This window comes from Callithrix jacchus, chromosome 3 (genome assembly GCF_049354715.1).
Source record: "Callithrix jacchus isolate 240 chromosome 3, calJac240_pri, whole genome shotgun sequence".
In the NCBI taxonomy this organism is placed as follows: domain Eukaryota; kingdom Metazoa; phylum Chordata; class Mammalia; order Primates; family Cebidae; genus Callithrix; species Callithrix jacchus.
Window position 1 is genome coordinate 168,571,472 of NC_133504.1, and position 15,329 is coordinate 168,586,800.

Below are 15,329 nucleotides of genomic sequence, written 5' to 3' on the forward strand. Positions count from 1 at the left end.
CAAATTCTCGGTTCTTTGGCTCTTAGGACCATCACAAATCCCCCTTCCCTTCTCTCTGCTTGATCCTCTAAAGCTGCTATTACCACGTAATCTTGTTGGTATTGATTTTATCATTTTTAAGAGATGAGGTCTCACTACGTTGCTCAGACTAGTCACAAACTCCTGAGCTCAAGGGGATCCTCCGTTTCGGCCCCCCAAAATGCTGGGATTACGGGCATGAGCTGCTGTGCCTGGCTAAGTATTGATGGTTTTAACCCAAACGATTCATATTCTGGAATTCAAAAAGATAATCTTTCACCCAGCTTTAGTGAAGAAATGTCAGGGTTGGTTTTTGAATTTGTATTTAAAACTGATTGGTATTTTTCTATTCACATCCTAATGTCAGGGATAGGACAGCCTAAGCTATAGTAGTAATTAAAAGTGTAGTGACTCAACACAGCACTTCTTTCTTGCCCATGTCACAGTCCAGTGCAGTCAGGAGGTTCTCCTGGTAGCTTTCCCCAGCAGTGCCTCCTGTGCCCTGGCTGCTTCCATTTTGCAAATTCTTTGCTCATAGCCAAGTGGAAAGATAAGAGAGTGGTCAATCATGACAGTTTTCCTGCCAGGCCTGGAAGCTGCATATATCAGTCACAAGGCCCCAAACTAATTGCGTGAGAGATCTGGAAACACAGCACAGTACTAAGAATCTCTGCCACAACTCTGCACAGTTGCCCAAGCAAGTTGGTGAAAGAAGGTAGACTATAACACCTAGGATGCTGCCTGTTCTTCAAACAGCTGTACAAGGATTTAAGATGTAATCTGATCAAAGAACATGGCACCATCGTTTTTAAAAAAGGTTTTAATTCCATATAGTACAGTACTTCAACTTTTTTTTTTTTTTCTTGAGACAGAGTCTCACTCTGTCACCCAGGCTGGAAGGCAGTGGTGGGATTTCAGCTGACTGCAACCTCCGCCCTCCCAGGTTCAAGCAATTCCATACCTCAGCCTCCTGAGTAGCTGGGATTATAGGTGTGTGTCACCATGCCTGATTAATTTTTGTATTTTTATTAGAGATGGGGTTTTACCATGTTGGCCAGGCTCATCTCGAACTCCCGACCTCAGGTGATCCACCTGACTCAGCTGTCTAAAGTACTTCAAATTTTTGAAAAGTTTTGTGAGTCAAATTTCTTCAAGTATGAAAAGTCTATATTTCCACAAAAAGTCTTCAATTGCTGATAAATTTGGGGATATAAGGTGGCATATTTAATTAAGCAAAATTAAAATGTCTCCAATTATAAAGTTTTCAGTTAAATATCTTTTGGAATTATAAAGAATTAAACCATACCCTGAATATATAAAGAAAATGGTAGTTTGGCATCATTTATAGTAAATGTGTTCACAAACATTCTAAATATTCAAAATACATACAGAAGAACATAATCTTAAGACAATGATTTTTATTACTTATAGTCTACCATGTTTAACACTATAAATATACTTATTGAAAAAAACCACAATATTTAAATAAGAATTCAGTTCATGAAAGTTTACAAAATACAACCAATGTACTCTCACTTGTGATTGTATCTTAACTATCCCAACTTTACTTTTCTGGTATGGTCAGACTTTTCATGAGTATTTCCAGAGTATTTTAATTTTATGATATAAAACAGTAACAATTTATTAAGTTTTCCATTATAAAAATTAATATGGCAATTCTCAAAATACTGAAAAAACTGTTTATGAAAGCAGTACCTACATGACTGCAACTTATTTCCTTTCTCTTAGAAAACATCTTCAAAAGGCACATTTTAATTACTAGTGTTTATCTAAAGATAGTAGTCTGAGTTTTGAATTTCCAGTAACTTTTCCATTATCTCAAAATCGAGCTAATGGAGGGTTGGAAGAGGTCAGAGAACCCAGGTTTCCAGTGAACACCCTCAAGGTAAGGCAGCAGAATCCTCATTCATCTCATCCACGAAGACCAAAAGAAAGATGTAGCGGCTGGGCACGGTGGCTCACGCCTATAATCCTAGCACTTTGGGAGGCCGAGGCGGGTGGATCATGAGGTCAAGAGATCGAGACCATCCTGGTCAACAAGGTGAAACCCCGTCTCTACTAAAAATACAAAAAATTAGCTGGGCATGGTGGCGCGTGCCTGTAGTCCCAGCTACTCGGGAGGCTGAGGCAGGAGAATTGCTTGAACCCAGGAGGCGGAGGTTGTGGTGAGCCGAGATCGCGCCATTGCACTCCAGCCTGAATAACAAGAGCAAAACTCCATCTCAAAAAAAAAAAAAGAAAAAAAGAAAGATGTAATGGAAGAGGGAATGGCAGATTTGTTTTGCATCCTAATTTAACCTTCAGGAAATACCTTCTACACAAAATACTTCATTAAAACCAAAACAAACACAAGACAGTAAGCTCAGAAAACAAAAGGCCAAGACCACAAATTGCCTGGTTAAGCCTGAGTGATGAGATTGGTTTTAAGCTTCAAGAAAATGAAACTTCTGCTTCTGTAAAATCACACCTTCATCAGTTCAATTTAAATCACTTACTGCATTAACAATGTTACAAATTTCAAGAATGTCAGACATACTGATGATATTCAAAACAAAGTACAAAAATAAATTTCAAAATCAAATATAAATAACTTTATGATTATCTGCCATGCTCCCCTTTAATTTGACCCTACAGTCTACAGTGGACTATAATTATAATAACATCTGCAACTTCAAGTACAATAGTACAATAATAATAATTATTATTTTGAAGAACTTATGACCTAGGACCCCAAAATGCAATCCAATATATAGTTCGGAGTATGGCTTACTCCAGCAAGTTTAATACTAACTGAAGTACTAAATTGAACAAGGCCAGTACTCTGAACTATTAATCTCAAGTACTTGATCTCATGTAAGAAACAAAAGGGAATTTTTACGGCAATTTTGGCTTCTAAAATATTGGGGATCTACCTTAACTTTCTATTATTCCCCTCAAGTCTCAATTGAGTGTTTCCATTTTTTTTTTTTTTTTTAGATTTTTCTCCTCACTACAACAAAGTAATTCACCAAAGATACTCTGAAGTACAAAAACCAGAATGGTCCTCTATTACTTAGTCAACATAGGATTTTCTGGTCCCTAATCACAGTCACTTTAGGAGTACTTACTCAAATTCTAAAATAGCAGCTTTTAAAATTAAGGCAACATTGCTTTATTCTTACCTGTTTTTCTATTAGCTAAGTATTTTATTAAAGTTCATAAGAGCAATTTCAGACTTGGGCATCCTCAAAGGCCTTTGCAAGGTAAGAAGAGTTAACATGAACATTCTTCTCAATATTAAGTTATTGTGTTCTACTTGGAATTCTAGAGCAATTACAGTCATTCCAGCACGTGTAAAATTACCTTTTAAACTAACAACAATATAAAATACAAGTTTTCTACAAAAATGCAATATAGGAGATACAGCACTTCTTCCCTGAAACAGAAATTTAATATTTGGACAAAAAACTGTAAACTTTTGGTTACATCTAAAATATAACCTTTTAAAGACTTAAATTATTTGAGGTTTTAGCAACTGGAGTTCCTAATAACAACACAATAATTCTAAACAGTTTGTTTATCTTACTCTTACATTTACTACCAGGAGGAAAAAAATGGCTTCCTGCAATGGAAAGTCTGAGTAAAGGAATTGCTCAGGTGGACAATCCGACCCTGACTTCCACCTTGACTGCGTTCCACAATCACACAAGGCATCTGTACTAGCTGGAAAGGACTTTTCCCGTCTCTCAATGCTTGAGTAAGATTTAAGATCTGTAGGAAGAAGAGAAATTTTCACCAATTTATAAAGATAAAAAGCTTTACTTCACTGACATTTTTTAAACCATTTATTCATTATAATTTTTATTTTATCCATTTATGAACAACAGAGACTGTGATGATGAGTACTTGCTATATATATGACTGTATGTATGTTTATACACACACACACACACACACACACACACACACACACACACACAATTAGCATTAAGTAACTTTTGCCAGAAGCTAAGTTTAAAATATTCTAGAATGTGCCTATGTCCAGGAGCAATGGAATCAAAGAATAAGTGAAGAGGTCCACATACATATTCAATTTGACATTAAACCTCAATAAATATTGGTTTAAACAGTCTGGTTTCTAAATACTTGCCTTATCCATTCATTCGACAATTTTGTTGCATGCCTACTATGTGTGAGGTTCTGCTCTAAGTGCTAGGGGTACAATGGTTAAAAAAAACAAGCAAAATTGCTGCCTTTATAGAGCTTATACTTTAGCAGGGTGAGGAGTCAATAAACATAAATATGTAAATTAAACCATGTATTAGAAGGTGAAATTGCTATGGGAAAGCATGAAGCAGGGTAAACAGGTTAGATAATCTGAGAAAGTAGCCTTTCAAATAAAGGTGCATTTAAGAGTTTACTCTTAATAGGAAAAATAAAATTAGGGAAAGTAAAATACATTACATATCATGTTCAAAGATGCTCTGAGAATTTCTACTTGAGCATACAAATAAGGTTGTGAAACGCAATACATACATTAGAGCTTATTCCATTCTCTGTTCCAGTAAAATAAAATTATAGCAATTCATTTTCTTTTCTCCCTGTATATTAGGAAGATTTCCTTTATTGTATATTTTAGGAATTTTAATATATATATCTTCTGCATTTCACTGGTTCTTGTAAAGACAAGTCAATAGTGATAAGCATAAACATTTCAACATCAAGTCATACTAATAAATAAACTTCATAATACTTTAAATAGTATAAACTACACGATTTATTTATTTATTGTAGAGATAGGGTCTTGCTATGTTGCCAGGGCTGATCTTGAGATCCTGGGCTCATGCGATCTTCCCACCTCGGCCTCTTAAAGTGCTGGGATTACAGGCAGGAGCCACCACACCTGGCCAAACTAGCTGGCTTTAGTTTGTAGAATATTTGGAGTATTTACCACATCAGGAAAACAGATCTTTACTAGTAACAGTGTTATAGATTATATTTATGTTTTAAGATCACTTTTAAGTTCTTCCTTTAAATTTTTTTTTTTTTTAAGACAGGGTCTTGCTCTGTCAGCCAGGCTGGAGTGCAATGCGTGACCACAGTTCACTGCAGCCTCCATCTCGTGGACTCAAGCAATCCTCCCACCCCAGACTCCAGAGTAGCTGGGACTACAGGCACATGCCACCTCAGCTAATTTTTGTTCTTTTTGTAGAGACAGGGTTTCGCCTTGTTGCCCAGACTGGTCTTGAACTTGTAGACCGGAGAGATCCACCCACCTCAGCCTCCCAAAGTGCTGGGATTACAGGCATGAGCCATCACACTCAGCCTCCCCTTAAAATTTTCTAAATTGGCTATATCTGGATAACAAGGAAAAAAGAATTTATGAAAATTGAGTATATTATAAGCATTGCTCCTACCATGAAAATAAAAGTGTGCACCAGCACGGTTACGGAAGGAGATGTTTTGGTTAGTTTCTTCCTTGGGTTTTAAAAATTCTATTGCAAAATGTTAGTCTAAACATATCAATTTAAGTAACATCTAGTATTTTCCTGACTCTAAGAACAATATGTGACTCTTGCAGAGAACATGGAAAACAGAAACCCTGGCCACATGTGGTGATTCACGCCCATAATCCCAGCACTTTGGGAGGCCAAGGTAGGTGAATCACTGGAGACCAGCAGTTTAAGACCAGCCTGACCAACATGGTGAAACCCCATCTCTACAAAAATATACAAAAAATAAAAATCAGTCAGGTGTGGTGGCACACCCCTGTACTCCCTGCTCTCCGGGAGGCTGAGGCATGAGGATCACTTGAACCTGGTGGCAGAGGTTGCAATGAGCTGAGATTGTACCACTGCATTCCAGCCTGGGTGACAGAGGAAAACTCTGTCTTAAAAAAAAAGTATAGGAAAACGAAAGTAGCTCTACAAATTATCAATTTTCAAATCGTTACATAATTTGCAAAAATTAAATCCTGAAATTAACCTGTTAATATTTCTCCGGGAATTCAGAAGACACTTGATAATCCTGCATTTATTTACTAAGGAAACACTTACTGAGCACTCACTGTGTTGGGGAGAAGGGACCAAACGAGGGAAAAGCCAGGTAAGTCCCTTAAAGAACTCAAATTCTAGAAGCAGCCACATAAACAAATAATTGCAATACAGTGTGATGAACACTCTAACTACAAAGGACCTCTGCCCTGACTTTAAAATCTGATTCCCTCCCTCACATACCACCTATTTTTTCATTTCTCAAACAATAACAAATCTATTACTATAAGTTTAAAATCAGAGAGGATTATTTAAAAAAAAAGAATGGAACAAATTCTGCTGGCCAGGGGAGACACTAGATTTTTCCACCCATACCATATTGACAGCTTGATAGGGATGTGATGGCTGTGGTCCAGGCAGATGGTATCAACCTGTGGGCTTCTACATGTCGACTTTGCTTTCCTTTAGATTAGTTTGCTGTTCTTAAATTCCAGTGGGCCTGAGAATTACTGCACTACATACATCAAACCACATATATTCTACTTTACTACAGATTTTAAGCTATCTTTCGATAGCAAGGTACCCCATATGCTGATTTAAAAACTAAATTTCTGAGTAAAATGTGACACCAGCATATTCCCAGAGAGTGCTGCAAAAATCAGAACAACTCCCTGTTGGCAGGAGGATTTTAGGAAGACTGACATGGAGGTTGAAAGAAAAACTTCTCTAGATGAAGAGGGACAGGCATCGAGGATGGAGAATTGCATGCAAAAGGGCACCACTGGGAAAGGGGAAGGAAGGGCAATTCCGATTTGCCATGCCCAGGGGAAGGGGCACAATGGCAAGAAATAAAGACAGAGGCACTGTTTGGAGCCCGACTGTGAAGGGTGTTGTCAACTGTGCTGAAAGCCTGGACTTGAGCCTGTATGTATGGACAAATCATAGGAGTTTGAAATAACAGAAGACATGCTCAGATTTGTTTTTAGAGATTGTTCTTGTTTCAGTGTGGAAGAGGAATGGGAGAAGAGGTGAGGTCAACTTAGAATGTCAATAAATCCAGAGAAGAGATGATAAGGGCCCCAGGCAGAAACAGTGCCTAATTGTTGCCAGTGGGCCAGGCTAGCAGTCCCCCTTATTTCACAGACACATGTTACTAAAGACCTTTGAGCCAAACTGATTCCACCTCAAATGTAAACTACTCTGTGGAGGTGTTGTGAGGATAAACAATAATAAGCATCATCAAAGTATCCAGGAAGGAGTCAAGTACCAGGAGGCACTAAAAGGTTAGTTTCACTTTCTTTAACAAGTATTATTAAATCTGTAAATGAGATTCTGGTATATAAATCACTGCATATAAGTTCACTGTATTTTCAGAAAACGTTTTAGTTATTATTTCTGCATTTTTTTCAGTTCACATTTCTTATATATTGTGAGTTTCAGTGTTTCAACTTAGAATATAACATGAATTTTACCCTGATCATGACCTATTGCTATTTAAGATACAATTCAAAACATGGTTTATCTTTAACTTTCAGAAACATTACTACCAGCTCTGATGTTTTTTTTAAAAAAAACCCTTCATATTTGTTTCAGTCCACATCTTTATGTGAAGAATGAGAGCATGTCATTGATTACATGTGTAAAATTAAAGGCTTACTACAAACTAGGGCAAAAGGCTTGGTTGTAGAAAGCATAATCCATTAAGTTAATAAGCAAAACTGGAAGGGAAAGGGATTTAAATTATATTTATAAATGACGAAAATAACACAAGTATTTTGACTCAAGGAATTTGCTGAAGTAACTATTCTGTCTTTTGAATATAGGTGACTGCTATTTGTTTGTTAAGCCTCATTTCATGAGTGCTGATTTACTTTAGAATACAGAATAATTTTTTTTTTTTCTTTTTAGAGACAAGGTCTTGCTCCGTTGCTCAGGCTGGAGTGTAATGGTGCAATCATAGCTCATTACAACCTTGAACTCCTGGGCTCAAGCCATCCTCCTACTTTGGCCTCCCAAAGTGGGATTACAGGCATGAGCAACCACGCCTGGCCAAATACCTGATTTATTTAGAACTTCGTTTTTTTTTTTCTTAAGAGATGAGGTCTTGATCTGTTGCCCAGGCTGCAGTGTAGTGGCTACACACAGGTGTCATCACGGTGTACTACAGCCTCTAACTCTTCAGCTTAAACAATCCTCCTGCCTCAGCCTCCCAAGCAGCTCGGACTGCAGCCGTGAGCTACCACACGTGGCCTTTGACCAACTTTTTTAAAAAAGCAAAAAACAGTCAAAACCAGAGAGCTACATAATCATGTACATGGTCAGGGCATATTATCTTTTTGGCTATCAGAAAGTTCAAAATCAAATTAAAATTAAAAACCAAAAAAAAAAAAAAAAAGAAAAAAGAAAACAAGTAATAACCAAAGTATCATCATTTCATTTCTTTCTCTCCTAAGATCCTGACCCCGTCATCTTAATATTTTATTACATTCACTTCTATAATACCTTATTCTTTTGTGCATGAGATAGGATATGAGTAAATAAACCTAAAACAGAAGACAACCACAGATACTTCTTTGTAACAGACCTTAGAACTGGAACATTCCCACACTTTCTTAGATGAGCTTTTTTTTCTTTTTTTTTTTTTTGAGACAGGGTCTTGCTGTGCTGCCCTGGCTGGTGTGCAGTGGTGCAAACTCAGCTCACTGCAACCTCCACTTCTGGGCTCAAATCATCCTCCTGCCTCAGCCTCCCAGCAGCTGGAACTACCTGCCACCACGCCTAGTTAATTTTTGTATTTTTTTGTAGAGATGGGGTTTCACCATGTTGCCCAGGCTGATCTTGAACTCTTGAGCTCAAGCAGTCTGCCCTCCTCTGCCTCTCAAAGCACTGGAATTACAGGGAGGAGCCACTGTACCCAGATGGGCTTTAAAAAAAAATTTAAATTTAAATCCACAGGTGCTAACTTTAAAACACAATTAAAGCTTACAAAATTATTTACAGCTTTTATTTACCTCTTTATTTTAAATCAGATTCCTAAAATAAAAATAAACCTTTAGGAATAAGAAAGTTCGAGAAGATAAAACATATTGATATGTCAAGTCAAATTGTTTCAGGCAAAAAGGTCAAATCAAGGCATAATTACCTTTGCTTAAAAATTTAGCTCAAATAAGTTTTGGGATGGCAAAACGTTGCGACATAATTACAATCACTGATCACTGAATCCTTTCATTATGGCCTGAATTACCAGAAAAAGCCTCATAGTGAAGCTCCTTGGCTGTCATCTCCTCATCTACTGAGCAAAGCTGCACCCCACTGTCCAGCCCGGCCCTCTGCAGTAGTCCTTAACCTTTTGGGCAGACATAAATATTTTTGCTGAGATGTAAATCCGATCTTCTCCCACACTCAGAAGGTACATATTAACAAAATTTTACACATAATTTCAAGGAGTTCATAGAAGAAACCCAGAATAAGATCTCATTTTCAAAAATGTCTGTCTTATCACAGCCCTTCTTTGATGCCTAATTTCTAACTGCTCCAATCCCTTCCTTGTGGAATGTATGCTCTGGTGTTTAAGGCCCTCTATACTCTGGCTCCATCCTATTTCTCCAGGCTTTGCTTACTACTTAAAACGCATGACTGAGCAAAGCAGTGCATACATGTGATGGAGCAGAGAGATGCACGAGTTAATCACGACCTGTCCCTTTTCACCGAGCCCTGGCCTCCTCTGCAGAGCAACACTCCATGAGAGCAGAAACTTGGTTTTGCTTACTGCTTTATCTCCAGCACTAGTTCTTTCAATAAATATTTGGTGAATGAATGAGTCTCTGACTTAATTATATATACATGTTAAAGTTATATAATATAATAATCAGTGCAAAAACTTGATCCATCTTCTTTGCTACAGATATTGTGGCAAACCTACCTTAAATTAAATGTATATTTTATGAAGAGAATGTTAATTTATAGGACACTAACAGACAATGTTTACAGTATAATTTATTTCTGTTTCAAGCTTTCGTTTTGGAATACAAATACTATTCACAAAGTCCAAGAAGCAGAAGTTATCTGAGAGTGAGTCCAGCCTGCAGCCCCACATCAGCAGACTTCATGCCTTGCACTTCTAATCTTTAACTAAAGGTGAGGAGGAGGTGGGTCAGAGAGAGGATTGAGTTACAATTAGTTTTTTCATGTCACAATTGACACTCAATCTTGGTGACATGGTTATTTACTGACTGCTCTAGCAAAGGCCAAAGAGGTTCTGCAAAAATAATAATAATAATCATCATCATCATCATCTATTGGCAACAGAACGTGGTACAGAAATATCTAAGTGAGTGGATCTGAGGAAGAAATAGGTAGTGTTACCCAAGAAAATAGCTATCAGAATGGGAACAAACAATTCGCAGCAGGGGAAACAATGGGCTCAATAAACAGTATAGAACAAGGTCAGAAATACCTAATTTATAAGATAATAGAGGGAAGAAACTATTTCAATCAACTTCATTTCTTCTTTTTTTTTTTTTTTTTTTTGGGGGGGGAGGAAGGCAGGAAGGGAGGGAAGAAGGACGGTAGGGATGAAGGAAGGAAGGGAGGAAGCAGGGAGGGAGGGAAGAAGGACGGTAGGGAGGAAGGAAGGGATGAAGGAAGGAAGGAAGGAAGGAAGGAAGGAAGGAAGGGAGAAAGCGGGGAGGGAGGGAGGGAGGGAGGGAGGGAAGGGAAGGAAGGAAATCAAGCAATGAGAGAGACATTGCCGACCTGGATCTAGAGGTTTACAAGTTGATTTCTTTTTTTTTGAGAGAAGGAAAGAAAAAAAAAAATAAGTAAAGGAGAGGAAGAAAGAGGAAGAGAAAGAGGGAGAGTAAATGAAAATATTGCTTTATTTTGAAAAAAATTGAGTATTAATAATGGCCAATCAATGTTTCATTTAAACTTATGGGTAGGTGTGATGTGGTATTGAAAAGAATGTATATTTTGTGTATTTGAAGTGGAGAGCTCTATGAATATTTATTAAGTTTACTTGTTCCGGATCTGAGTTCGAGTCCTTGATATCCTTATTAATTTTCTGTCTCATTGAATCTAAGTCTCGTATCTGGGTGTTAGGATCGTTAGCTCTTGTTGTTGCATTGATTCTTCTTTTTTTTTTTTTTTTGAGATGGAGTTTCACTCTTGTTACCCAGGCTGGAGTGCAATGGTGTGATCTCGGCTCAATGCAACCTCCACCTTCTGAGCTCAAGTGATTCTCCTGCCTCAGCCTCCCAAGTAGCTGGGATTATAGGTGGCTGCCACCATGCCCAGCTAATTTTTTTTTTTTTGTAGTTTTAGTAGAGATGGGGTTTCACCATGTTGGCCAAGCTGGTCTCAAACTCCCGACCTCAGATGATCTGCCTGCCTTGGCCTCCCAAAGTGCTGGGATTACAGACATGAACCACCATTCCCGGCTGAATCAACTTCATTTCTTATCATCTGAGCTATTTTGGTGCAGCTTAAGAAGTAGTATTAAAAATTCTGTCTCTAGGTCACAGTGGTGAAAACAGTTGACTACTGTTTCAAAGAGATTTTTTTCATTATGAACAAATAAAAAGGTAACTTACCTGACCCCTCATCACAGACATCTGACTTTCAAAAGTGGCTTTGTCAAATCCTTTGTCAGTCTATCACAGCAAGAAAAAAACATTATAATTGCCAAAATAAAGACTTCAATATACATATTTGAAAACAAATGAACTCTTCAACCCAGCAAATAAGGCTATTAAAAAGCTTTCCTAATTGATAGAATAAAACAAAAAGGGTATTTGTACCTGAGGTATTTTTGCATACTCCCAGAATGACACAATTAGACTTATTTACTTGTACCCCAACTTGCTCCAGAAAGGATTTAAGATGACTTTGAAGCCAATGAATTTAGGCTTTTTAAGAGAACGAAATCACAGCAAGTCACCAAATATGTATTAGAATTTATAGTTTTCTTGTAAAAATTCAACTTTTGAATAAAATAGCTAATAAAGTTTTAATGTAGTCTCACTTCAAAGAATGCTCATACTAAGTACAACTTTATGAATTCGTGCTCCTGGAAAGTAAGACTGCTAATTCCTCTCTGTCACGTCAGGTTCTACGGCAAGCAGCAATACAAGAAGCAGTAAACTGCAAATTAGATCTATTAAGCAAAGTCTCTTCTATTTTAAGGTTTCATTTTTTTTTTTTTTTACAATAATCAAACTAAGCATTAACTTACCTTAAAAAGTTCATAGAGATCTTCACATAAATCTTGCACAAAGTTCATGTCGGAAATATATGGTAGAATCAAGTTTCTTATTTCTTCAGAAAAAGGAACTTTTGCTTGAGGAAGCCAAGCCCAGTGAAATGGATCTAACAGAGAAAAGCATTCTCCTAATCAGTGGGAGGAAACGGTTTATTTAGACTCACATTTATCCTGGTTCTTTCCTACAACTTCTAGGTTCTCCCCCACAAAAAAAGACAGGAGAAAGAACTTAATCAGAGTAAAACTACCCATTGCAATCCAAATTACTCAGATTTGGACAGCCAATTCAGATAGTAAACTAGTAATGTCTCTGAGTTTTAGAGAGTAAAGAGTAAGAGTCTGGATAATGAATCTACTTCAAATAGCTCTATGTCAAAAATCTATCTGGTTCCTGAGTTCAGAAACTGATGAATAGCTATACTTCATACACAGCCTTGTATTTTTTTTTATTATATATATTACTCTGTCACCCAGGCTGGAGTACAATGGTAAGATCTTGGTTCATCGAAATCTCCATCTCCCAAATTCAAGCGATTCTCCTGCTTCAGCCTCCCAAGTAGCTGGGATTACAGACATGTGGCACCATGCCTGGCTAATTTTTGTATTTTTAGTAGAGATAGGGTTTCACCATGGTGGCCAGGCTGGTCTCAAACTCCTGACCTCAAGTGATCTACCCATCTCAGCCTCTCAAAGGGCTGAGATAATAGGCGTGAGCCACTGGCCTGGCCTTATTATATTTCTTTAAGAGATTGAGTCTTGCTGTGTCACCCAGGCTAGAGTGCAGTGGCATGATTATAGCTCACTGCAGCCTCGAACTTCTGGGCTCAAGGGATTCTCCCACATCAGCTTTAGAAGTAGTTGGAAATACAGGCGCGTATCACCACACTCAGGCACAGATTGAATACCATGGCTGAGGTCTCCCTGCTCTGCACAGCTACAAATCATCAGGAATGACCACTTAGAATGACCACTTACTTGTATACAGAAGGTGTTCTGAACTTTAAAATCATTAGGAGGTAAATAGGTGAGTCACTTTAAGAGATAAAGGATTCCATGACTCTGAGCTAACTCTAGTTGTCCCCCAAAAAGACCATTAAAATTTACACTGTGCCAGGACTAGAAAGATTTGTACAGGTATAATCTTCTAGAGAGGGTGCATATGCAGATTCCTACAAGAGTGGAAGTTTTTTGATATTATGATCATCCACAGAGCTACTGTGAGCATATCCAATGAGAATCCCCAGCTTTGGTGGATCCTACCACTTTGAAAGCCCTGAAGAAGAAACCTGCCTTTGGAGTCATTCTTCCTCAGTCACCCAGGCTGGGGTTCAGTGGTGCAATCACAGTTCGCTATAACCTCAATCTCCTGGGCTCAAGCAATTCTCTCGCCTCGGCCTCCCATGTAGCTAGGACTACAGGAGCGCACCTCAACGCCTGGCTCTCACTGCTTGATCTATCTCACTGCACACAGTAGGAGGGTCACTTTTCATTCTAAAGAAAGCCTTTCCCCTAGCTCACATCTCTTTGTAGATATGTCCAATTTTCTTTTTAGTTTTCCCTGAATAATTTCATAGAAGGCCCTTATTTTTCACCTGCCTCTACATTTAATCCCTACACTCAACTTCTAGTACCACCATCTAAACTCCCTCTCCTAAGATCCCCAATCACCAGACCTAAGGGTCTGTCCAAAGGCTCCCTTGCAGTTGTCATGCTACTTAATCTCTCTGTAGCAAGTAGCACTGTCTTCTATCATCTCCTTTACAAAATTCTCTCCTCTGTGGCGTTGGAGATGCCACTCTACGTCTACTTTCTGTCTTGTAAGCTATCCTTCTCTTTTTTGCTAGTTTTCCCTCCCCTCTTTCAATGTTGTTGTTACCCCTGATTCCATACTTAGTCCTTTCTATTCTCTATTTATTTAAGCATTCATAAAACATTTATTGAATACTTATGTGCCTGGCATTGTACTGGGCAATAGTGTTTGTTCTCTGTGATTTTCCTGGGTGATAGCAAACACTACCTTGGCTTCCACCAACAAGATGACAGTTTAAAAGCTATTTTCCCTCTCTCATATCCCAGGAATCCAAAAAAAGAAAAGAAAAAGAAAAGAAATAAAAACTATATGCCCACTACCAATTCCTTTTCAAGCCCCAACTTTCCTTTAATCCCCAACTGCATGTTTGATAAAATTTCCTAGATGTACCCTTTAAAAATGCAGTTTGCATAAAGGTTCCAAACCATTAGGAGGAAATAATAAAATGGAACAAAGACATTTCAGATCAGTTCAACAAAAGATAGGAATTCATGCTTAATAGGAAAAAAAATAAGACGGCAGGAAAAGCTTAAGCATATCAGTAGTTTGATGAGACTTAAACTACAAAGTACACCTATTAAAACACTCAGACTGGGTTAAAAAAACAGTGAAGTATTCTTCATAAGTCACATATCTAAAACAAAATGATAAAAGTTAAAAATAAAAGATTAGCTAAGTGTGATGGTGTGTGCCTGTAGTCTCCGCTACTCGAGAGGCTGAGGCAGGAAGACTGCTTGAGCCTAGGAGTTTGAGGCTGCAGTGAGCTATAATCATGCTACTGCAATCTACCCTAGGTGACAGAGGGGGGCATGCCATTCATTCATAAATTCATATATACATATATGCAGAGAATAATACCAGGTATATGCTAACAAAATGAAAGGAGGTATAACAATGCTACAGAATGCCAAATAAGAAAAGCAAAAACCACTGAGGTATACATAAAGTGGGATATATTTCACATTAAAAAAAAAAAAGACACCAGGAAGATAAACCACTAGACCTCTACATATGTTAAATACAAAGCAAAAATTGCATAGAAATGGAAGAAGAAACTGACAAAATCACAATCACAGTGATCACTAATTTCCTCTGAAAATGAACAGATTAAATAGAAAATAACTCAAAGATATATGACCAGCAGCCTTTAGGTTAGCAGACAGAATTTTGTGCTCAAACATTCTTTTCAAATACAGTCCTCGAAATAGGCCATATACAGGATCATAGAGAATGGCTAACAAATTTCAAA

The 15,329-nt window shown here is 37.8% G+C and overlaps 1 protein-coding gene across 3 annotated transcripts in view; it reads right to left on the bottom strand.

The window, feature by feature from the left end:
- Positions 1-1,421: 1,421 nt before the first annotated feature.
- The window catches only part of PI4K2B (phosphatidylinositol 4-kinase type 2 beta), a 37,592-nt gene continuing 23,684 nt past the window's right edge, over positions 1,422-15,329 (bottom strand). For all 3 annotated transcript variants that reach the window (XM_035293943.3, XM_002745938.6, XM_008993520.6), the window contains exons 8-10: positions 12,244-12,377; positions 11,603-11,662; positions 1,422-3,789 (exon numbers count right to left, since the gene is read on the bottom strand). In XM_035293943.3, the coding sequence (XP_035149834.3) occupies positions 3,616-3,789; positions 11,603-11,662; positions 12,244-12,377 (368 nt within the window). In that variant the 3' untranslated portion in view covers positions 1,422-3,615. The remainder of the gene's footprint in view (positions 3,790-11,602; positions 11,663-12,243; positions 12,378-15,329) is intronic.